This window comes from Acanthaster planci, linkage group LG10 (assembly GCF_054643075.1).
Source record: "Acanthaster planci isolate LZ-2023a linkage group LG10, COTS_SCS, whole genome shotgun sequence".
NCBI classification, from domain to species: domain Eukaryota; kingdom Metazoa; phylum Echinodermata; class Asteroidea; order Valvatida; family Acanthasteridae; genus Acanthaster; species Acanthaster planci.
The window spans coordinates 2,738,284-2,763,182 of record NC_141786.1 but is presented as its reverse complement, the minus strand read 5'-3'; the positions used below and the strand labels follow the sequence as shown (position 1 = coordinate 2,763,182).

Genomic DNA, 24,899 nt, shown 5'->3' with positions numbered 1-24,899 from the left:
CTTGTCCCTGGGGGACATGAAGGAATATTAGGAATTGGGTAACAACTTTGTCCCTGGGGGACATGAAGGAATATTAGGAATTGAGTAACAACCTTGTCCCTGGGGGACATGAAGGAATATAAGGAATTGGGTAACAACCTTGTCCCTGAGGGACATGAAGGAATATAAGGAATTGGGTAACAACCTTGTCCCTGGGGGACATGAAGGTATGCTAGGAATTGGGTAACAACCTTGTCCCTGGGGGACATGGAGGAATACTAGGAATTGGGTAACAACCTTGTCCCTGGGGGACATGAAGGAATATAAGGAATTGGGTAACAACCTTGTCCCTGGGGGACATGAAGGAATATTAGGAATTGGGTAACAACCTTGTCCCTGGGGGACATGAAGGAATATTAGGAATTGAGTAACAACCTTGTCCCTGGGGGACATGAAGGAATATTAGGAATTGAGTAACAACCTTGTCCCTGGGGGACATGAAGGAATATTAGGAATTGAGTAACAACCTTGTCCCTGGGGGACATGAAGGAATATTAGGAATTGAGTAACAACCTTGTCCCTGCGTATTTTCTAACAGGGGCTTCCACTGAGGTCACCTGCAGGCCCGGCCACTACTGCGAGGGTGTGACTGGCGTGCCCCCTGCCTGCCCCGGTGGCTACTACTGCCCCCTGGGCTCAGCCGCCTTCACCCGCTGCTTTTACCCGCAGTACTGCCCCGAGGGCAGCGAGGTACCCCTGGAGTGCCCACTGGGCAGCCGGGCGGTCAACCACGCCGGCCTGAGATCAAGTGCGGAGGAGAGCTGTAGCCTGTGCCCCGCGGGGACCTTTGGCAACCACACCGAGAGGTTCTGGTGCGCAGAGTGTATCGAGGGTTACTACTGCCCTGAAGGTGAGACATAGCAGAAGGTGCTACCCCTTCAGTTGGCTGATGTGCCAAACAAACTAGCACTGCTCAGGGTTCCCATGGCCTGGAAAAGTCATGGAATTTGGTAAAAATGACTAAAGTCATGGAAAGGTCATGGATTTTTTCAAATACTGTGTGTGATTTCTGTTCTCAGAAATAAGTGCATAAAATGTGTGATTGTATTCGCAACTTAAAAAGGCCAAATATTCCTAGAAATTGCGTTACTGGGTCATGGATTTTCAAAATTTGGTCGGGGAAAAGTCATGGAAAAGTCCTGGAATTTAATTCTCCTTCAGGTGCAGGAAGCCTGAATTCTGCTGTTGGATTTCTTCATCCTCTCAGTTCATTTGAGATTCAGATCAGTGTTTTCCCAGCATCATCTCATTCAAACTGTTCCTGCGCAAATGTAGGATATGAAATCATTATTGACAGCGGTACTCAGAAAAGAAATACTAAATAAAAGTGTCAAGCACGCAACAAGAAGAAGAGAATTCACCAGAGAAAAAAGCAACTTGATCAATGTGAAAAAATCTAGACAAAGTAATATCGTGCAACTTTCAAATGGACTGCACGATGTACCAGGAAGTTGCTATCAAAGTCTGTTCAAATCAAAGTTTTTTCCATTTAACGTTGTTGGTCAGTCACGTACATGTAGCAGGTTCTCTCATGCTGCGTGTAGCTGTGAAATCAAGTTGCTAAGCAAGTCTGGTCCGAGCCAATTTGGCTCATCCTGCCGGTGTATTTCCTTGGCATGAAACGACTGAGAATATTTCTACTCCCCCCCCGGATGGGATGCCAGTCCATCGCAGGTTGCTTCCTCAGCTAATGCTGGTACCCATTTATACTCCTGGGTGGAGAGAGGCAAGCAGGGGTGAAGAGGCTTGCCAAGGGCCACAACATACTGTCAGCAGCTGGATTTGAACCACCAACCCTATGATTGGAAGCCACAAACCCCAACCACTTGGCCACATGCCCCCCCCAAATTAAGTTTTGTTCTATAAATTTAACTCAGAGGCCGTATCATATATTTTTTTTCTCCACAAAAATGAATTTTATTGAAGAGCAATTTTCAGGGATGCAAAGGCCCCATGTACTGTGTAACATCAGAATTTAAGGCTAAATTTCAAAACCAGCAGGAGTTATTGTGCACATTGTCTTTGGATGATGTCAAAATTCTCGCTAGTAGGCTAAGGGTGTCTACTTGGCATGTTCTTGAATGGTAAACCAAGGTCACTTTAATACCGTGTGTGTGCAGAATGATGATGTAAGCACGCTTGAGTTTATACTGTGAAAATAGTATGCCAAGCAGTGTGTTTGATAGTGTCATTTATGAACATGCCAAGTCCAAATCAATTGGCTAGGACTAGCTATAACTGCATGACAATGTAATCCTCTTGTTAGCGGCTGCAACCATTTCCCATAGACCCCTGTGTTACCCTCAGCCGCAGCCTGTTAATTTGGACCCACCATTAATGCCTACAGCTGGAGTCCAAACCAAACACATCATTTCTGTTCATACACTTGTAAAACAGGCACCGGCAACCCAGAGGACTACCCATGCCCCATCGGCTACTACTGTCCGGCCGGCTCAGGGGAGCCCACGGCCTGCCCTGTCGGCCAGTACGGGAACATTGTCAGGGCGGTGTCGTCGGACCAGTGTGCACTGTGCCAGCCTAACACCTTCAACAACATGCTGGGCCAGAGGGCGTGCCGGCCCTGCGGCAGCTCTGCCTCCTCTGTAGAAGGTATTTAGACAAACAAATACTGAAATCTAATCTCACTCGAACCCAAATGCTTTTCATATTTAGATTTGGTTTACTTCAGATGCACAGAAAAGGGATAGATTGTTAACTCCTTCAAGGCGGGAGATGGGAAGAGTCGCGGCTTTGTGTGAGGATTAGTGCATACCACACATACAGTCTATTCACCATTTAGCTGCTGGTTCAATGGGGCCTGCTGCTGGACAAAGCCCTCCATTCAGGGCATGCCACAGCCCAGCAGTCACGGTTAAAATGATACCGGCATGAAGGGGTGAAAGGGAGAGTAAATGTTCTATCTGTGAAGACTTCAAACTAAAGATTTTAAAAGAGTTTGTGGAGGACATGCACCTCCTTTTTTGAGTTGTGAAGAGTTTAAAGTGTTCTAACGGGGTTTTGTCAAGTGCCTCTTTAGTGACTCAACCCCTTGTTTAAGTTATAGCATTCTTCTTCCATTTCCCTCCCTTCAGGGAGTGCCACCTGCGAGTGCGACGGCAAGTACCGCTCCTTTCAGACCACCAGCGGCTCCTGCGTCTGCTGGTCTGGCTACATCTACTACAATGAGGTGGACGCGCCCGAGAGCGAGAGCAACAGCGCCGGTGACTGCCAGCCCGTGGTGGACAGCCGCTGCGAGCTGGGCCAGGCCCGTGATGCCAGCGGGCGGTCATGTGTGGACCCTGACACCTACGACTGTGAGCCCATGTGCGGCAGCGACGGCGGGCAGCTCGACGTGGATCTGGGAAGGTATAAAACAGTGTTGTAGTTGAGAACTTTCCAAGTACCAACGTTCTCCGCAAAATACTGAACTGGGTAAGAGGAAATAAAGCCAGAGTGCACAGGCATTTGATGGTAAATGTGCAAAGGTAAGATTACAAAATAAATGTTAGACTTCAGACACTCCCATTTGTGTAAAATTTAAATTTCAAGGAGAAAAGTACTCGGAAAGTACTCGGCCGAGTACTTTCCGAGTACTTTTGTCCTAAAAAGTTAATTCTAATCAAACAGTGATGGTCTGAAGTCATTATGTTGCTTTGTAATCTTACCTTTATGCATGTACCATCAAATGCTGATGTACTTTAGCATTATTCCCTCCTAAACTAGTTAAATATTTAGTGGAGAATTTGGTTCTCAAATAGTACTCAACTACATCACTGGTATAAAACCAAGTCCTGCTCACTTTGGTCCTTGAACGTTGAACTGACACACAGTTTGTAACATCACTCTACGGAATTGTAAAATTAACTGCTGTTGGCCTTAAAAGGGCTATTTTTGTAAACTTTTGTCACAGCTGGGGGGAGTGGGGATTCCCCTGCCCTAAGATCTCGGCAATCATTTGAAATTCGGCAAGTGTTCATACGTCGTACCTGGTTCTCTGAGTACAGCCAGTGGGAAAAGCCCAAACTTTTGGGCCTACACGTATCTGTGTTGAAAATGGTGTACATATCATGAGAGTGTTTGTTCTTATTTTCATAAAATTGGTGTCAAAATGACCAGGAGACATCTGTGGAAACACTCCCCAAGGTTTGGCATGATATCGCCAAACTGTTCTGGGGGTACCCCAAGCTCGTTTAGCCTAAAGTGTAAGACACCACTCCTCACTTGAGTATTTATTGACATTGTCTTGCCTGAAAGGCGCAAAGTACTCTTTGTGCGCAGTTCAAACTGATGTTCTCCAACTTCCAACTCCAGCACGCACACTCCCAACAGTGATCTTTCTCTTTGCCACTTGGGAATCGATAAACAAGATGCTGTTTTCACAACATACTTCACTCTTTCCTTCCGTCCTTCTTCATGGTTCCAGGTGCACATGTAACAAATACACGGCGCCGGAGGAGATCTGTGACTCCAGCTGTGAGCAGACCAAACCCACGGTCCAGGGCAGCCTGACAGCCTCGGGCCAGCTGGTGGTCACTAGCACCGCCAATGATGGCTCGGGGGAGGTCACGACAAAGGTAACGGGTCCGTGCGTGAGCAGCTGAGGGCGGTGTTTGGCGTACCTCCTAACCCTAGTCAGAGGCTATGTCCAAATCAGTTGGCTGTGGCTCAGAGTAACATAGGCACCTATGGGAAATGGCTAAAGCCGCTAACCATGGGCTCCCATCGGGGCGTGTGTTCTTGATTGTCAGCCACAGTCATTTGAACAGGGCCAGTAGACAAGGACTGGATTCTGGGTAGTAAATCTCGGAGACACCCTGCAAAGATATTTGTCTCCACACAAGTTCGTTGGACTTGGTTTGGACATAATTGCATACGATATGTGGCATTTACGGTACCAATTCTTAAATAGAAATTCACCCGTGTTTTGACAGTACAAGTGCGTAACTGACCACACCTCGCTCTTGGCTGTTTTTGCCATTCAAGAGAGCAGGCAGGTCAGTCTTGAGATTCTATACATCAGAATTTTCAACCGAGTTCCTTCCTTTTCAGATGTAGGAGTGGTAACCATTAAAAATGAAATCATTCTGATTTTGTTCAATTGCTTGCTTCTTGCCAGAGAAAATCTGGCAGTGTTGGTTGTGTAATAATCTGGCACCCTGGTGTGGGTGACTTGGTGTGGCTAAATGGCTCCTGATTATTTGATTCTTTATCGGAGGTGATTTTTTTTCCATTTTTTTACTGTCCAGCCCGTGCCCAATGTGATCGGTCCCAGTGTTCACACCTCCGGAACCAAGGACATCCAGATCGCATCGTTTGATGCCAGCGGAGCCATGGGCCACATCGTCAGAGACATGACTGACTTGGAGCAACTGATTTTTGGTAATAACAAGAATCGACCGAATGGTTCTTTGGAGAGTCAGGCTGGCAGAGTAGCTCTTTTCCTCGCCTTCCATCTCTGCCGCCTGGGGTTTGAATCCCACTGAGGTCTGAATGTGGATTGGTTTTTTGCAGTCCCTACCTGAGTTTTCTGAAAATTTGTCCTGCACTGATGTTTTGATACAGACATTGTAATCTCAGGTTTTATTTCCCAGAGCCAGTCGAGAAGTATTCGAAAGAAAATAAGAAAACCTGACTTGGGAGTTGAAACCAGAACTCTGATGGGGGTTTTGCAGGTGTCTTGCCCAAACAGACAACAAACCTGCCAGAGAACCAAACTTGAAAAGCCTTAAAATGTCACTGCAAACGTTTTAACAAAAAATCTTTGAATTTAGCGGGCCTTCAACACTCAACTACAGTTTGAAGTTAGCCCATCATTGTTGGCTACAGTAGAGATGAATATCAGCCCAGAGGTTGATTAAAAAGTCTTAAAAAGTGTTTGTCTGTTTGAGCATTCTGTGTTGTTTTGCCAGCAGCCGAGAGTGATGAAGCTACTACGGTGATATCCACCACTTTCTCTGACTTCAACGTGACTTCAAGCAGGAGGCGTCGTCTCCTGCAGTCGGGTGGTGACGCTGTGTCAGTGCCTGGTATCGCCAACCCCATCGTCTGCCTGGCCTTGGAGGACATGCTGCTCTTCCGGGTCAGCCTGGACCCCGTTAACCGTAGCCTCAGCCACTATCCGGTCTATCGCAAGGACCACCTCTTCAACACCAACCCAACCTACGACTATAGCGAGTTCCGCGACCTCCGCTTCTACGTGGAGAGTACGGAGGTGGCCATCTCATCCTTTGCCCACGTCTTCACCGAGTCGGGCCAGTACGTCTTCGCTGATGCCCAGGAGATCCAGTGGGAGGTGATTGTGTCGGTGCAGCCGGCAGGCTCGGCCTGCGACAGCACGCGGTCGGTGATCCAGCCGTCTTCCCCGGCCAACCTGAACCTTCAGAGTGTGAAGAAGCAGGATGCCATGAACGAGGAACCAGACTGGGGTCTCATCATTGGTCAGTAGATTTTTAAGTGAAAGGTTTTAAAAGAATCGTGCACCACGTAAATCAATGGTAGCTCCTAAAATACTTACACACATATTTTCCATTTTAATTTGGATGTCAGTCTTGGTGATATGTCGAAATAAATAGCTCAGTTCACTCTTTCTGAGCTAAAACCGAAGTACCAAAATTATTGCCATGAGACTCATTATATGGGATCCATTCACACCTTTCAAGGCTAAACTGCAAAGTCCTCCTGCGATAATTAATGTCATGTTTATTCCACATTCGATGTTCCAGGTATGCTGGCCTTCCTGGCCGCCTGCATCATCATGCTGGTCATCGCCGTCATCGTCTGGCGCCCTCGCAGCGCCGGCATCTACCCACTCAAGATGTGGAAGCCGCGCTACCGAGCCCTGGGGGCACCCCCGCGAATTCCTCCCTACCTGCAGTACCAAGAAAACGACAAGTAAGTCACGGCCAGCACCATTTTCCTGATTCTTGGCCATAAGGAATTTTAGCCGGTCAACTGTTTGGCAGGTCACTATTTCTGGGGACAACCATATTCACACTAGATGTTGGATATGGTTTGAATACGCATCGTTGCACCTGTTTCTTTTTTGATGGGCGGGGGGGTTGGAGAGTGTATGTGAGCAACGCCTGTAGCAACTTATTTAATATGTAGTCGTCTCGGGAAAGATGCATCCTATTGAGTGACTAGTTACAGGAGGCTACATTCTAACCAAAGTGTCCACTTTGTACCTCTGTCACTGGTTTTCCTTTTGCAGAGGTAGTCATTTCATTGGATCAGGGATGAGATTTGTCAGGATTTTTCCTGATCTCATGATTTTGTCATCATCCTCTGGATTTCAGCATCTTTGATATAATCTACTCAAACCAACTGGCAAACCCTGAGGTTATTTTTTATGCATTGAGGTTGAAATTGAGCACCAGAAATTGGTATTTTAAAGGGTTACCTCTGAAGCAAACACCAGCGTACGTGTATACCTCAGACCCTACTGTGCTGTGGGGCCCTCAAAACCTCCGGTGATTATTTTGTGGATATTTCGTGTTCCAAAAATCTCAGCCCCGCTGGCTGTATACACAGACTCTCCCCACCCCCATGTGTCGCCTTCGAGCAGAAGCACCCCCTCATCAGCTGAAAAGAGCCATGTTGGTGGGGAGTGTTCATTTTTGTTATCAAGATGTATTTTTGCGTTGGGGAGATGTTAATTATATATAACGGGTTTGCCCTTACCCAACGTATATTTATAAGCACTGTATGCTCAGTGCTTGCCCGAGAACTTGCGAAAAAACCTCACAAGCTTACTCGGGTGGGACTCGAACCCACGACCTCCTGCTTACTAGTGCAGATGTCTTAACCACTCGACCACCGAGCTTGCCGGGGTCGGCTGGCCGGTCCAAGTCAAATGAAGCAGCGGGTACCGCGAACTATTATCAAGATGTATTTTTGCGTTGGGGAGATGTTAATTATATATATAATATAATACATCTTGATAATAGTTCGCGGTACCCGCTGCTTCATTTGACTTGGACCGGCCAGCCGACCCCGGCAAGCTCGGTGGTCGAGTGGTTAAGACATCTGCACTAGTAAGCAGGAGGTCGTGGGTTCGAGTCCCACCCGAGTAAGCTTGTGAGGTTTTTTCGCAAGTTCTCGGGCAAGCACTGAGCATACAGTGCTTATAAATATACGTTGGGTAAGGGCAAACCCGTTATATATAATTAACATCCCCCCAACGCAAAAATACATCTTGATAATAGTTCGCGGTACCCGCTGCTTCATTTGACTTGGACCGGCCAGCCGACCCCGGCAAGCTCGGTGGTCGAGTGGTTAAGACATCTGCACTAGTAAGCAGGAGGTCGTGGGTTCGAGTCCCACCCGAGTAAGCTTGTGAGGTTTTTTCGCAAGTTCTCGGGCAAGCACTGAGCATACAGTGCTTATAAATATACGTTGGGTAAGGGCAAACCCGTTATATATAATTTCATTTTTGTTGGTAGCTACTCAACTGTACTGTGCACGTCTCAAAGTCGTTGTAAACCAGCGAAGTACCGCTCCCACCAAAGGAGCCTCCATCGCTTTGAAAATTGCCCCCTCTCTTGGACGTACTGGAAGCTTGTAACTTGGAAGTCAAAAGAACCTGTTAGTACTGCAGCAGAATATGTGAATTCCGAAGCATACCCTGGAATGCACTGACGGAATGCAACCATGACTCAGTGGAACTCTTGACACAATTCCACTGTCTTGCTTGAGAATGGAAAGAGTCTGATGCGTGTTTCACATATCACAGCCGCTACGCTGAGAGTCGCATCCAATGCATACCCATGCATTTCCATGCCACGGTAGACAATGTAGTGATTTTAAAAAAACAGCGAGATAATTTTCATGGATATTATGAAATTTTGGGAGATTTCTCTGAACTACCCCTTTCACTGTACACAAAGAAATCCCGGTTAAGGATTTTTGTTCATTGACAAAATGCAACTAGATTCCAAATGTGCACGCTGCGCAAGCGAAATTTGAAACCAGCACACTTGCTTTGTAAGTGAGAATTTATGAAATGTGTTAACACAGAGAGTCGCTGTTGCTGATGGGTCCTCGCATCGTGGCGGGCGCCGAGTCCACCTCGTCGAAGGCTGGTGAGAAGGCGGAACTTGAGGACTTCAATGTGAGGACACTGTTTGACAAGCTGGAGGATCAGACGCTCTACCTGTCCCAGCAGCTGGCCCGGCAGCAAGAGGACCTAAGAGGGTTCTATGAGCGGATGTCACAGCAGACAGATGGACTCAAGGTGAGACTGGCCGTTGGGGTAGGACCCAATTTCTGGCTCTAGGTGCTGTCAAGGAAGGTTGCTTGGCTTGCTCAGTAAAACACTGAATTCTCTGGTGAACAGTCCGGTGGTACATGCATTTGTGCTTTAGTTTTAAAATTGCCGTAGAGTGGAAGATGTTTCTAGAGACTGGACAAAGCAGAACTTGATATTTGACTCGAAATACATTCATTTAAGGAAATCGTGCTCAGAGTTTCTTGTCATCTGAGAAATCCTTCCTGTTATGGAAAAAAAGCAACTACAGTGGTTGAAAGAGGGTCAGAGCAAGGGAGATATTTCTGAATTGCAAAATCGTAGCCACATTCATGGGACACGTGTTACAGAATTTTATACATTGTTAGTTTTCGTCGTAAACTGTTAACTTGGTTTTCCTTCATTTAATTTGTGGTGAAATTAATGCAGGGTCTCCTGCTGAGCCTAGACATGTCCAAGCTGGAGAAGATCGAGAAGGAACGTGCCAGGCGGGCCGAGCGCGAAGGGTACCAGACCAGCGGCGACTCCACCACCATCGTCAACACCAGCAGGCAGTACAACTTCACCGGTGAGTCCATGGTTATCGGAGTCATTTATACAGATTCTTCTCATGCACTTTGCTTGTATGAATTTGCTTGCCTAGAAATTTGACACCTGTTAGTCTCAGGGTGTGAAAGACCCTATGCTGTCACCTGTGAGAGTTGTATATGTCGGGTAGGTCATGACACCCTTGGTGTCATTCACTTACCGCAGTGCAAGATGGATTCAGATAGTAAGGACTCTAACCCCACATTGAAATTAGCAAAAGCCTTGACAACTTGAACAGTGCCTGGAAGAGTGCCTGAATGCAGAAGGTGATTTCCACATTTTAGAAAAGTGCTTAAATGTCAGCTGACTCGACTGATATGATGATATGTGGCTTTAAGACCCATTGGTGCTATGGGTGCTTGTTTGCCGTGGGTGGGACACTCCCTTCAATTGTCTCTCTAACCAGGAGTATGAGTGCCTGTGCAGCAGAAAACTGATCTCATGGCTCAGTGTACAGGGTTGCTACTTGTACAAGTGAAGTGCTTTGAAACCCCTGTGAATGAAGTGCTACAGAATCACCGCACAATTCACAAAATGGAATTAAATTGCCGCTCCTTGATATTTTCATTTCTCTTTGTATAACAGTCTCATTTCCTGTTACTCATCTGATCAACCTTCCCCCCACTCATCCCTCTCCATCCTCCCATCTCCAGGTGCCAGCTCCAGGGAGCACGAACTCATGGAGGCTCTCCAGGTCCTCCTGGAGCGCCTCAACTCCGGCAAGATCCCCCTCAGCCCCGAGATGCTGGAGCAGGCCGGCTTGGCTTCGGCCTCTGGGGGCCGGGCAGCGGCCAAGCAAGGCAGCGTGGCGGACAGCCTGCTGAGGAGGCAGAACAGCGAGAGGCTGGAGCTGGACAAGGAGCTGCGCAAGACCGAGGAGAAGGAGATCGACAGCTTGATGACAGAGCAGGTAAGTTGCTGAACCCAAGGAAGCCTGATCAAGGTCCTTTTTAAAGATGAACTTGATCAGAGTGGTGTTTGAACCTGTGTCTGTCAGACCGCCAGAACACCGCTCTACCGGCTAAGCTACCCAGCAAGCCCTGTGTTGGTAGATTCTTCAATTTGTCAGCATCTTTCTTTCTGGAGTTCTGAAATAGAGCAACTGTAGTGGCCTGTCAAGGGCTCAGTAAATTTTTACACCCCTCCTGTCAAGGGCACAGTACATTTTTACACCCCTCCTGTCAAAGGAACAGTACATTTTTGCATCCCTCCTGTCAAGGGCACAGTACATTTTTACACCCCTCCTGTCAAAGGAACAGTACATTTTTACACCCCTCCTGTCAAAGGCACAGTACATTTTTGCATCCCTCCTGTCAAGGGCACAGTACATTTTTACACCCCTCCTGTCAAAGGAACAGTACATTTTTGCACCCCTCCTGTCAAAGGCACAGTACATTTTTGCACCCCTCCTGTCAAAGGCACAGTACATTTTTACACCCCTCCTGTCAAAGGAACAGTACATTTTTGCACCCCTCCTGTCAAAGGCACAGTACATTTTTGCACCCCTCCTGTCAAAGGCACAGTACATTTTTGCACCCCTCCTGTCAAAGGAACAGTACATTTTTGCACCCCTCCTGTCAAAGGCACAGTACATTTTTGCACCCCTCCTGTCAAAGGCACAGTACATTTTTGCAACCCTCCTGTCAAAGGCACAGTACATTTTTACACCCCTCCTGTCAAAGGCACAGTACATTTTTGCACCCCTCCTGTCAAAGGCACAGTACATTTTTGCACCCCTCCTGTCAAAGGCACAGTACATTTTTACACCCCTCCTGTCAAAGGCACAGTACATTTTTGCAACCCTCCTGTCAAAGGCACAGTACATTTTTACACCCCTCCTGTCAAAGGCACAGTACATTTTTGCACCCCTCCTGTCAAAGGAACAGTACATTTTTGCACCCCTTGGGCAAATGAATGTCTTTCATTTCTATATGCAACCCAACATGACAAATAGAGTGACAGATTTCCAGAGCAACTTTTCAGGTGAAGGCATTTGAAAGAATCCTGCACAATACAAATCAATAGGAATCCTGAAGATTTTTTGCCCACATAATGACCACTTTCCTCAGGACATCAAACTACTGTACTCTTTTTACTGGAAACAAAATCTAATCACTGATAAAAATGGTCTTAAGACTCAGTTGTAGGATCTAGTCACATGTTGGATTTGCTTAATCATACAAAATGATAACATTGAGTCCAATGGCCCATTCTCTGTTTAGAAGTTTACTGAATTCACTGACCGCTGCTCTTACAACCGTTTAGGTTAGATTGGGACAGACTCAGGATTGATAAGGATCAAAGGGACTGTCCATTTTGGTATCCGCCCACTCCAAACATTTTCCTCCTTCTCCGCTTTCCAGGACAAGAAGCGGCAGCAGCTGATCGCGGACCTGTCCGCCAAGCTGGCCGGCAAGCTGGACGGCGCCGAGACCAGGGAGGAGATCGACCGGATCATGGCCGCCCATGAGAAGGAGATGGGCCGGGCCCTGGACAAATTCGACGCCAGCCGGCAGCGGCAGGCGGAGGAGCTCAGGGCCAGGCTGGCCCAGAAGCGTCAGGCGGCCGAGGTGGGAATGAAGAGCAGGCACCAGCAGGAGGTGGGTAGGGAGGTGCAACCCCGCATCAAAATTTGGCATCCGAGGCTAGGGCTAGGTCTTCACTATTGGCAAATACATGAAATTTGCTGACAGCAGACATAGCCATGGTTTTAGCAGTCTGTTCTGGCTTGTCATAGCATAGGCCATTTCAATGCAGTAGCAACACTTGTGTCTATGAGGTAAAGCACAAGAATAGGTAAAAAGGATACAGACTGTAATTGGGGTAAATAAAAATAACAGAACAACAATACATGAAACTTGTTGATAAGTGTTCTAACTTACAGATGGCCGGAATAAATATTGATATCGTCTATTCGATGCATATTGGACTTGCATTTTTTTACCTATGGAAATATTATATTTAGTACACATGACATTGTTTGATTGCAGTTGTTTTCAAGTAAATTGTGACCTCTGTGTCTGCAGTCTTGACCTAATCGATGTATTAAGGGCTGTGCTTGAGAATGGCACTGAAAATACTGATTTACATTCAGGAAGGGCACAGTTTTGTGATAAAATTCCCGCTGACACAAGAATTCCCCCATAGCTTTACTGCCGTGCTTCATGTCTTCCCGATGGTCATGCACCGTTACCCGTCTCTATTCTCCGTCTGTCCCTCAGGCTCGCGAGGCGGGCATCACCCTGACCCAAGACGACAGCTCAGACGCGGCCAACGTCCTGAAGGACCAGGAGCTGGAGATAGACGTGATCCTGGCCGAGGAAGCCCTGGCCAGGGCCAAGGCCCAGGCTAAGCAGAACCGTGAACTGGCCGCCGAGCAGCAGCACAAGATGTCTGAGAATCTAACTGCTGCCATTGTGAGTTCACTTGTGTTTGGCTTTGTGGGATTCCTGTGGGAATGTTTCCCTTTCGTCATACGTCATTGGAAAACATCGATGCTGGTGAAGGCGGCTCTATCACTACAACTATCACACACAATGAACAAAGTCAGTCAGGCGTTCAGCATGTTGAGTCGACAATTCCTTTTGCTGAGCAAATCAGGGAGGGCCCTCTTGTGGGGACGTTTTTCTGTCCCCAGAACAGTTTTAGTCCCAACAAAATGGATGCAGTTATGTGTTTGTCCTCACAACTTGAGAACAAGTATGTATGAACTGGCATGATGTAAGGTGCTTTATTTTTGAATGTCTTTATGTTTTGAGTTCAGAGTCATTTAGGGATAGAGAATCATGTTGAAACACCCAAGAGTCTCCACGACTCTGTCAAAATTTGCTGTTAAAAATCTTCCAAAAGATTGTACATGCAGAGCTGTCGCGTCCAGTGTCAAGGACAAAAACCTGAACTGTTATGGCCCACTGAAAGGTGAAACCTCTCTCCGGCCTCTTTAAACCAGGAAAACCTGGCCGTGACTGGCGTGCTTACCGCCGAGGCCACCAAGGACATCGTCCGGGATCAAGCAGACATGGAAAGGACCCTCCAGGGCAAGATAGACAAGCGTCGTAGCCAGCTGACAGCCAACATGAAGCAGAGGATGGCAGACAAGAGACGCAAGAAGCTACGCAAACTGAAGCAGACCCATCAGGAACAGCTAGACGCCGTAAGTATCAAGACTCAACTTTGAAGACTCATTCCATCAGGTTTTTGTAACAAGTTCGAGTGATCGCAAGGTGATGAGATCAACATACTCATTGGTGATTCATCTCTGAGCATTCCATTCTCATCTTTCATCTTTCAAGATGTGTTTTTGCGTTGGGGAGATGTTAATTTATATAACGGGGTTTGCCCTTAATAATATATACGTTGGGTAAGGGCAAACCCCGTTGTATAAATTAGCATCTCCCCAACGCAAAAATACATCTTGAAAATAGTTCGCGGTACCCGCTGCTTCACCTGACTCGGACCGGCCAGCTCAGTGGTCGAGTGGTTAAGACGTCTTCACTAGTAAGCAGGAGGTCGTGGGTTTGAGTCCCACCCGAGTAAGCTTGTGACTTTTTTCGCAAGCTCTCGGACAAGCACTGAGCATACAGCATTTAATAAAAATATATACGTTGGGTAAGGGCAAACCCTGTTATATAAATTTCATCTTTCACTTTTAAAAGGAGACATTTGTACCTTTAATCGCACTATTATGAAACCATTTAAGTACCATTTGTAATCTTTCAATTAGGCTTATGTACTGATGACATCACACTTTGTTTGCATGTGCACTTTCCTGCAGAGCCAGCGGGGGCTCACGTTCCATTTAGCACAAACTGTGGTGTCATCAGTTCAGAGGTCTGTTAGAATTGAAATAGCTGATATTTGTCTTCATATTTAATGTAAGAATATTCAACTAAAGAGCATGATATAGTACGCATGGTTCATTCATGTTCATCCTTTGTCTATAAATATTCATAAATGTATGTTATCATTCAAGGACTGCATGAATACAAGTGGCCATTTCCTAATTAAATCAAATGTTTTTGTGTTACATCTGATTCATGAATATTCATACATCTCATCCATTCATCCATCCCTTTACCTCACTTTCACCTGTACATATTCAGTCTACGCAACACAGCGGCAGCAACTCTGACATCCCAGGAGATGAGAGAAATGAGCAGGTTTGCAATGAGTCATTTTGTACTCAGTGTGATCAGTTGATGATTTGAAACTAACGTCCTCTCTTTCGTCCGCCGGAAGACTTCTGTTAGACTGTTTTTGTCTGCCATCTCTCATGCAATATTGTTTTTGTCTCTTGGACATGGTTTACGGCAAAAGAAATTTGTTACCAATTTTCTTCTCAGGACTGATTCAGTTAATGAGACTAGACACTATGACTGTGGTGGTACTGTGCTTTGTGCAAGTCATGTACATGTACTTGCATTATGCGCACTTCCTCAGCAAGAGGAGTGTTGAGACTTGGCAAAATGGAAGTGGACCTCACATTTGGTGCCACCGCAGTCATTTGTGTCGCTTGGGACTACTCTATATGTTGGCTGTATACGTGTCCGAAGTCTTCAAGACATTGAAATGGTGCAGACAAAACAAAAAGGATGCCCTCCCTTGAACGAAGAAAAATTATGCTGTCAAAGAAAAAGAAAGATGACACTTCTCTTGCAAATTTGAATAAGCTTCTTGATTTGTTTTTGAAGTGTTTCTGTCTATGTTAAAAAGTTTTTTGTTGCTTAAGTTTCACATTTCCAATTATGACTTCACGTCTTCTTAATTTCACGTCATGTTCCATTTCTGTCTCTCCATGATCACTTTACATTTTCCAATAAATAGCCCTTGCTGGCAGCAGCTGAAACGTCAGGAGCAGACGAGGTTTGTTAAGAAAATGATTTGGTATGGTTGGTTGCGGTGACCCTAACATCTGTAGCACCATTTGTTGCTTAAGTTCCCATTTATGCTGGGCGGGCCTGGTATGTAACTTGGGAAAGTGCTTCCTTCGTTGAGATGATGACCGACGCTGAGAAGGGTTTGGGAGTTGTTGTTAAAAGATGGACAGACTGATGACAGTTTCAAAGAAGTATTGTACACAGAAAATTTCTAATAAGAAGCTTATTAGAACCTTGTCTTGGGACACAATTTTGCCTGGTTGATCTATCTGAGCAGGTTTTTTGAAGCAAATTAGTGGTAACATCAATAAGCTTCTACCGTATTGGTCTTTACAGTTTTTATTAAAGTTTGTGGATTGGAAACTGGTAGCATTAAGCAGCATTAAAAATAAGGTGAAAGTGCACACTCACACTTGAAATGTTTGCCACTTTAATTTCCCTAAATTAAGCTCTCGTTATGTTCGCTCGCAAATTTTGGTTAAGGTTTATTTTCTAACAAACCTGAATGCTTATGTAAACTTGTTGATAGTTGCTCATTTATTAGTCCTTAACTTCACTTTATATGGCAGAGTTGAATCTAACCTTGCACAGTTATGAGCTACAATTATTGCGCAGGAGAGGTATTTTCCACTGATTTTCTATTACTCAACACAAAACGGTATTTAATTTCTGCAAGCCCACACTCTATTTGAACGGTATTTAATTTCTGCAAGCCTACACTCTATTTGAAGTCCTGTATGGTTGCTTCATAACTAGAGGTGCTCTTTTGCAAAACAAAACAAAAGCCCCGAAAAAAGGTTAAAGTTTCAAAACTTCTAGTTGCGTCAGGAAGATGCGCTTGTAAAACGGCTTAGCTGCTAAGGTTTGTATGAGAAGTTCCAAGGGACGATCTACTACCAAGATACTTGTGAGGTGGTAATTTGTGGGGGGGGGGAATTCTTGGACTTCTGTGTGGCTTTCTTAGGTATTCACTAAATAAGGGCTTAATGTTTGATTTTAGGGTAAAGTTGAAAAAAGTCCCCTCAAATCTGAATTATACTCACCCCTTAACAAGGAAAAGAAGAGGACCAGGGGGTACATGAAACCATCTTATTGCCTGGGCATTTTTTAGGTGTTATTGAAGCTTTTACTCTTTTTCCTCTTCTACCAGCTGGGCACCTCGGCCGATCCCGAGGCAATCAAGGATCTCCAGGAGCGACAGCGCAAGGAGGTGGAGGCGCTGGAATCCCGGTTGGAGGCGGAGGAGGCCCAGCAGCTCAAGGAGATCGAGCGACAGGTGGACGAGGAGTACAGCAAAGAGCTGAGGAAGGGCCACCGAGACATCCTGGATAACGTGAGTTAGCTTCTCCCCACACCTCCATGCCCTTCCCCCCCTCACCACGTACACCTCCTGTCCCACGCCCCTTGCAAGTCGGGGTTTCAAGCTGAGTCTGTCACAAGTGTGCTTTCGCAGGTGCTTTCACAGGGCTGGTCACCAACTTGGTCACAAGTAGCAGGATGGATCAGTGACAGTGAAATGCTGTTGCCGTACCGGTAGTTCATTTGAATAGCTTGTGACTTAGCTTCAGGCTGGATGACTTGCCTTGGACCCATGGGAACTTTGGAAGATTAGTCAAAATCAAAGGTTTCAACTAGTGGTCTTCCCTGGATAAGGGGATTGAAGTATACCAGTTGGAGGACCTCAAGCACTCAAATTTTTGCTAAGCTTTAATGGCCTTCTGTGTTTGAAACTAGAAGCTCACTCCTTAACAATGCTGTTGACAAAGTCTACCCAACTGGTGTTTAATGACTTGGTGTGGTCGTGAGATCGAGACAAAGCATATTTAGACTGCAGCATTACTCTGCGTATCTGGTGTAATACCAACAAGTATGACGATTCTTTCCGATGCCTCTGCAGCTCTCCAAAAAAGAAGAGGTGGACCAGGTGCTGCAGCAACAGCTGATGGACCAGCTGCGGCGCACCAACGAGAACATTGCCTACGAGCTGGGCGTGCAGCGGGACCGGCAGGAGGCCGACCTGAGTGCCAAGCTGAATGCCCGGCGGGACCGCAAGAAGCTGGAGGCACGGCGGCTGGCCCAGGAGGACGCCGCCAAGAGGCTGCTGGCTGAGCAGGAGAAGCAGCGGGAGAAGCTGAGCGAGGGCAAGCTGGTTGAAGGCCTCCAGAGCCTGTCGCCAGCTGACATGGCCGATCTGACCATCGAAGAGCAGGTAACCCTCCAGGACTCTTAAAGTTTTATTTCTGGAACCAACTTGGGGATATTTTCTTGATTAATTTTCACTTTGGAGAAGTCACGCCAGGGATTTTTGGAAATGGAAAGGCTTGAGGCAGGCGGTTTTGAAGGTTTTCCAAGATTTTCAATGTTGCTGTTGTGGAACATGCTGATTGTGTCCACCAGGTCTCACAGGTGATGTGTTTAATCTTTTACCTTTTTCAAAGGATTCAAAAGTTGTTTCAAAAGCTTTGAGAATTTGTTGCTTGCGAGGACCACAAACCAATCTGTCAGGGAATCCTGAAAGCTTTTTTGAAGTGTAGACTCTGGCTTTCAGTGTTTTAATTAGACTTGAACTTTACATCGAGAGGATATATGTACAAGAAATGATTGTGGTAAACACCAGATGAAAGCATCAGTCTTGAATTTGTTGTTCAAAGGAGAAGCCTAATTTAGAAGAGATGCTAGAAACTATGTTGAAGATCAGTACCATAATTGTATTGCAAGCATGACCCACAATCGCATCAATTTCATGCTAGGCTGTTCTCCGTGAGCACCAGCGGGTGCAAGAGGACCTGACCCAACGCCACAAGGATGAGAAGGAACAGCTGTCGGAGAAGCTGGTCACCGAAGCCAAGCAGAAAGACGAGGACGAAGCCAAGCGATTCAACCGGGAGAGGACCAAACTGCTGTCAGAGAAGAGGAACAAGCAGGCCGCCGAGCTGGCTGCAAGGCGGGGAGACATGTCAGAGGAGGAGGCTGGACAGGTAAAGACTACTGAGTCAGTGTGAGTTTAGCAGGGTGGTAGGACGTCAGTCCGGACTCAAAACCAGACTTGAGTCCACCTTTCAACAGACTCGGTTACACTTGGACTCAGACTTGGATTATTGAACTGGGACTCAGATTTTTCGCACGTAACTCAAACTTAGACTGGAACCAGTCGAAGTCAGACTCCGACTAGATCCAGTAGAACTCAGACTGGAACTAGAATAATTGGACTCAGACTTAAAGCGCTAGTACACAGACTTGGATGTGGGAGTAGTGGACTGGACTGCAACATGTATATTGACTTCACTCGTGTCAGGCATAGAGCCATCTGCTAAATTTTTTTTTTTTGAGGGTGCAATTCCTTTGGCCAGAGTTCACACAGTAGCCCACTGAAAGGGCCCTATTGCCTGCTGGCCATGTTTCTGCCTCACTCACTGAGATCAAAAGCGGTCACGTCTTCCCCGTGCAGAATTTCCAGGAGTAAGTTACTAATACCTCTTTTAAAAAGTTTAAGCCTGCATTGCAGTCAATCCGTCCTTCCTGACACTATCTCCAACCACAGCTCCTTGCCTCCCATGCCCGAGAGCTGGAGGAGTTAGAGGACCGGCTGGAGAGCCAGCGGGCCAAGGCCCAGCTGAAAGCCCGGGAGAAGATGGCGGAACGCCGACGCCGCCTGCTGGCCGAACAGAAGCACAAGCAAGGCGTGGAGATGGCCCGGGAGCTGTTGGAGCAGAAGAAGGAGCTGGCAGAGGTCAAGTCGGCCGTAGTCAAGAAAGCGGAGCGGGAGGCGATGCTGGAAGGCATACAGGAGGAAGGGGTAGACAACACAGAGAAAGTCATCCGTGCGGTGAGTAGATCTCTAAAAGCTTTTGTTAAGGCCATTGCATTGAAGCGTGGTAACCGACACAAATGCAGTTTTTGTGATGTCAGCTCAGATATTCGCACTGTTTGAACACATTTCAATTGAAGCAAATTTGGCTGCAAAAATTTTGTGACAAGCACGTACATCTCCGCTTTGCTTTTGCATCTGCTCAAAGTATGAGCTAGCTTTTTGTGTAATCATCTAAATTTTCCCTGAATGGAGTGGCTGACAAGATGAAGTTTTACAACATTGTGTTGAATGTTAAACTTTTTGATATTTGCCTGTGCTCAATAAGCCTTTTTGGAGTTAAATTTGAATACAGTCTGGTACACTGAGTTATCCGAATGGACATAAACATAACAATATATACTCACCAGACTAAATACCCTGTTGCTATACCTCGTGATTCGACCACCATCTCTAGAATGGAACCAGACCCTATGTGCCCTTCTTATCCATTGAAAATAGTGTATTGTTGCAAGGCATCTCTTATGTAACTAAGCTAAAGCGTACCTTGAATCAGGAGGCATAGCAACTGTGTTTTCAGTGGAGAGAATTCAAATTGTTATGTTTACATGAATTTTAATAAAGAACTCAGCATTTAAAAAAACCCAAAATACTCAGCATATCAGATTTTATTCAAATTGAACTCACAAAAGGCTTATTGGTCCAGATGAATATATTTCTTGTATTTAATAATCAGAGCGTTTGTGAACTTGTTCCAATATTTTGATTTCTATTTTTCGGGGTATTCCATTAGTTGAAACAACATTTTTCTCCTCATCAGGTTCTTGAAAAGCGGCAGGCACAGGAGCTGCATGATCTGGATGCCCAGTTCGCAGCCGAGCGCCAGGTGGCCATCGAGGGCGCCCTGACCAAGCTAAACGACAAGTACCACGGCCGGCGGGAGACCCTGCTCCAGCGGCACGAGCGGGAGCTGTCAGACCTGAGCAAGGCGGCCGACTTGTCGCCCGAAGCTGCCGAGCAGCGCCGGGCAGCCTTGCTGAACCAGCAGCAGCTGGAGCTGAGCAAGCTGGAACGAGAGATGGCCCAAGAGAGGCGGGACATCGAGCAAGGGGCGCTGGCCGACTGGGAGCTGAGGTACGCCCACGGCAAGCTGGAGATGAAAGAGAGGCACTATCAGGTAAATATGGAGGGCTTTTTGGGGATGGGGTAGCGGTGTGAGGGAGGTCGGGAGGGAATTATGATTGGGGAGATCCGAGGGGTTTGGAACTGAGGTACACTCGCGACAAATTGAAGATGAAGGAGAGATACTGCCAGTTAGGACTGGAGGGCTGAGGAAGGTTAGAGGGGGTAGGGGTGAGCAGGGTAGGGTAGGGGAGGGGAGTTCCAGGGGACTGGGAGCTTGATGTAGACCCTCGTCAAGCTGGAGACAAACAAGAGGCGCTATCAGATGGGACTGGAGGGCTGAGGAAGGGTGGAAGGGGGTACGGGAGGAGTAATATGGAGGAGGGGATTTCCCGGGGGAACTGTTACAAGAACAACAGTGTATAAGGTCTTTGAGATGAAATGATGGACATTGAACAAGTGGTGTTTCCATCAAAATGTGTTGTAAAGGAAGGGGCTGGGGGGGGGAGGTTGAAGGTGAGTAGTAAATGGGCAAGGATGAGCTAATCAGTAAGAACAGTTTTATTGAATTCCTGAATTACAAATACTTGGAGTGGAGTGGGGAAAATTAGGGAAGTCATGTGTTTGTTGCTAGTGCTGTCATGTTATGGCCCGTGTTTGTTTTTCTCCCAAAGGAATATGCGGATGCCCTGAGGGAACTTAGCGCTGACAGAGACAACCAAATGGTGAGCGCCGAACAAGCTGCCAAGGCTGCGCAGGAGCTGGAAGAGGTGAGACAGAAACTAGAGAAGGAGAGGGAAGCCAACGAAGAGAAGCTCAGGCAGGAGACTGAAGGTAAGACAGGGTGAGAGGTGTAGTGAGAGATGGAGTGATAGACGGGTGGAAGAAACCCCTGAGAGACGAAAGAGGGACAAGGTAACCAAGAAGAGCCAAGGAAAGACAGGGTGAGAGGTGTAGTGAGAGATGGAGTGATAGACGGGTGGAAGAAACCCCTGAGAGACGAAAGAGGGACAAGGTAACCAAGAAGAGCGAAGGAAAGACAGGGTGAGAGGTGTAGTGAGAGATGGAGTGATAGACGGGTGGAAGAAACCCCTGAGAGACGAAAGAGGGACAAGGTAACCAAGAAGAGCGAAGGAAAGACAGGGTGAGAGATCAAGCGGTAGATGGGTCAACAGAACCTAAAATATGACACTTTTCATGGGGCACATAGATGAGCAAACATCAGGTAACACAAAGGCTAAGGTTTCAGTTCCACATTTCTGATCATGCGAAGCTCTTGAAACTCAACCCAAAGGAACTAACCTTCCATTGATCCTCTTTCCCACAGACTTCGAAGCAGCCGAGAAGTTGCGCATGGCTGCCGAACTGGCTGACTTTGACAAGAGCCTGGCCGAGGAGGAGAGAAAGGAAAAAGAGCGCAACGAGAAGCGGCTGGCCGCCCTGAACAAGCGTAAGGAGGAGATGGTGAAGGAGAAGGAACAGAAACACAAGGTAGATACCTACCTGGGTGGGGGGCAATCAGTACCTAGGGCAGTGCTTATGAAAACTTTGTTGTTGTTGTTACATTGTTAGACATTGTATTGCATTGTGGTACATTGTAATACATTGTATTGCATTGTGGTGCATTGTAATCCATTGTATTGCATTGTGGTGCATTGTAATACATTGTATTGCATTGTGGTGCATTGTAATCCATTGTATTGCATTGTGGTGCATTGTAATACATTGTATTGCATTGTGGAACATTGTAATACATTGTATTGCATTGTGGAACATTGTAATCCATTGTATTGCATTGTGGAACATTGTAATCCATTGTATTGCATTGTGGTACATTGTAACACATTGTATTGCATAGTGTTACATTGTAATCCATTGTATTGCATTGTGGTGCATTGTAATACATTGTATTGCATTGTGGTACTTTATAATACGTTGTATTGCATTATGGTACATAGTAATACATTGTATTGCATTGGGGTACATAGTAATACATTGTATTGTATTGTACATTGTAATGTGTTGTATTGCATTGTGGTACATTGTAATCCATTGTATTGCATTGTGGTACATTGTAATACATTGTATTGCATTGTGGTACATTGTAATCCATTGTATTGCATTGTGGTACATTGTAATACGTTGTATTGCACTTTGGTACACTATAATACGTTGTATTGCATTGTGGTACATTGTAATAGCTTGTATTGCATTGTGGTACATTGTAATACATTGTATTGTATTGTACATTGTAATGTGTTGTATTGCATTGTGTTACATTGTAATACCTTGTATTACATTGTGGTACATTGTAATACATTGTATTGCATTGTGGTGCATTGTAATACATTGTATTGCATTGTGGTGCATTGTAATACATTGTATTGCATTGTGTTACATTGTAATACCTTGTATTGCATTGTGGTACATAGTAATACATTGTATTGCATTGTGGTACATTTAATACATTGTATTGTATTGTACATTGTAATGTGTTGTATTGCATTGTGTTACATTGTAATACCTTGTATTGCATTGTGGTACATTGTAATACATTGTATTGTATTGTACATTGTAATGTGTTGTATTGCATTGTGTTACATTGTAATCCATTGTATTGCATTGTGGTACATAGTAATACATTGTATTGCATTGTGGTACATAGTAATACATTGTATTGTATTGTACTTTGTAATGTGTTGTATTGCATTGTGTTACATTGTAATACCTTGTATTACATTGTGGTACATTGTAATACATTGTATTACATGTTGGCCTTCCCTGACGTATTCATTCAACCGTACCATGCTGATGAGGCACTTAGAGGAAGTACTAGACGAAATAGGCACTAAAGTGACAATGATTGTTAGCAGAAAAGTAAGATTGACTATAGCTCAAACAAGTTGTGTATATTTGACAGACAGTCTTGCTTAACTATTTCTGTTAACTTATGTCAAAATACTACCGATAACCTGTAATGCAACCATGCCCCACAGTCTGGTCAACTGGATAGTCCATTTTGAAGTGGCGTCAGTTGAACGATGTCTAAATCTTTTGATATGCTCAGGAGAAGCTGGAAGCCCTACAGAAGAGCGGAGGCAGCAAGGAGGAGAAGGACAGGCTGGTGGAGGAGTACGAGAAAGACCTGGCCAAGATGAAGAACAAGATGGATGCCGACCGGGTCCGCATGCAGAGTGACTTAGAGGTACGACCTTCAAGGCATCAGGGCTTTATTTACATTGTCTTGCTTTCAAACGCCAGAATTTTAATCCAGCATCTGAAAACAGGATGTCGACATAAACCTCAAAGTTGAAACTTCGGCATTCCAGCTAATTAGGTTTATATTTACATCCGTATTTGTGTCAAGCGAAGGTTTCCAAAAATGGTGTCAGAGAGATACCCAGATACCTTCCTTGCTAAAATATTGCCACACATGTAATTTCTTATTTGGCTTTATATTGCAACTTGGAGACTAATCTCTAATTGTTTTTTATTCAAAGAATTGTCCAAATTTTGAACAAATCAGTACAGGACTGGAATTATAATCACACTGCATCATTGAAAATGCTTCTGTGTATTTGTCAAGGATCTGCTTAATAACACTCTTGACTGCTGGTATTATTGATTGCATATTGCATTAACTCCTGAGGTGTGATTTCTCAAGATTTGGGGGGTTTTGGGATGTTTGACTCACAAATGTTTGATTTGTGAGAGTTTAATCCTTCAGGTTTTGCTGCAAGTTTGGCACTATGTACAGAATAAAGAAATGCAGATTTCACAGAATCTACTTGTTTTTTGTCTGGCTTGTTTTCTGAAACCTTTTGAGATCGTAAAAAGTGTGTTGAGATGTGAAAGGCCATTTTAATTATACATTATTATTTATGTTCAAGGATCGTTTGAAGAAGAGACGTGAGGAACGTCGCAAGGCCAAGGAGGAAAACCTCGTGAGCCAGCAAGAGGAGAACAAGCAGGACCATGAGGAGAAACTCCGGCAGGAGAAGGAGAAGATGAGAGCAGAGGAGGTTCGTTGTCTGCTTTGTCCAGTTGTTGCGTTGCAACCGAGCCTGGGTTGCATCTTTGCCACATAGCTGGGTTAAAAAAAAATGCAACATGGTCATGAAATAACTGTGCATGTGCATCATAAGGGATGCAACGTTGCTTTGCAACGGACCTCCTAGTGTCTTTGCAGTCTGGCCTTGCTGCAAAATGCCACGTTGGTAAC

The 24,899-nt window shown here is 45.6% G+C and overlaps 2 protein-coding genes across 2 annotated transcripts in view; both read left to right on the top strand.

The window, feature by feature from the left end:
- LOC110984313 (uncharacterized) overlaps positions 1 to 24,765 on the top strand; it is a 148,206-nt gene extending 123,441 nt beyond the window's left edge. The window contains exons 126-149 of the mRNA XM_087142455.1: positions 578 to 889; positions 2,437 to 2,649; positions 3,132 to 3,405; positions 4,463 to 4,613; positions 5,286 to 5,418; positions 5,952 to 6,476; positions 6,762 to 6,930; positions 9,055 to 9,271; positions 9,713 to 9,851; positions 10,525 to 10,781; positions 12,235 to 12,471; positions 13,093 to 13,287; positions 13,821 to 14,024; positions 14,974 to 15,030; positions 15,695 to 15,733; positions 16,898 to 17,080; positions 17,645 to 17,956; positions 18,498 to 18,725; positions 19,289 to 19,573; positions 20,376 to 20,732; positions 21,352 to 21,511; positions 22,005 to 22,168; positions 23,745 to 23,882; positions 24,568 to 24,765. Coding sequence (XP_086998581.1) covers positions 578 to 889; positions 2,437 to 2,649; positions 3,132 to 3,405; positions 4,463 to 4,613; positions 5,286 to 5,418; positions 5,952 to 6,476; positions 6,762 to 6,930; positions 9,055 to 9,271; positions 9,713 to 9,851; positions 10,525 to 10,781; positions 12,235 to 12,471; positions 13,093 to 13,287; positions 13,821 to 14,024; positions 14,974 to 15,030; positions 15,695 to 15,733; positions 16,898 to 17,080; positions 17,645 to 17,956; positions 18,498 to 18,725; positions 19,289 to 19,573; positions 20,376 to 20,732; positions 21,352 to 21,511; positions 22,005 to 22,168; positions 23,745 to 23,882; positions 24,568 to 24,765 — 5,147 coding nt within the window. The remainder of the gene's footprint in view (positions 1 to 577; positions 890 to 2,436; positions 2,650 to 3,131; positions 3,406 to 4,462; positions 4,614 to 5,285; positions 5,419 to 5,951; positions 6,477 to 6,761; positions 6,931 to 9,054; positions 9,272 to 9,712; positions 9,852 to 10,524; positions 10,782 to 12,234; positions 12,472 to 13,092; positions 13,288 to 13,820; positions 14,025 to 14,973; positions 15,031 to 15,694; positions 15,734 to 16,897; positions 17,081 to 17,644; positions 17,957 to 18,497; positions 18,726 to 19,288; positions 19,574 to 20,375; positions 20,733 to 21,351; positions 21,512 to 22,004; positions 22,169 to 23,744; positions 23,883 to 24,567) is intronic.
- A 59-nt stretch (positions 24,766 to 24,824) lies between these two features.
- LOC147797586 (uncharacterized) overlaps positions 24,825 to 24,899 on the top strand; it is a 6,440-nt gene continuing 6,365 nt past the window's right edge. The window contains exon 1 of the mRNA XM_087142454.1: positions 24,825 to 24,865. Within this exon, the coding sequence (XP_086998580.1) occupies positions 24,825 to 24,865 (41 nt within the window). The remainder of the gene's footprint in view (positions 24,866 to 24,899) is intronic.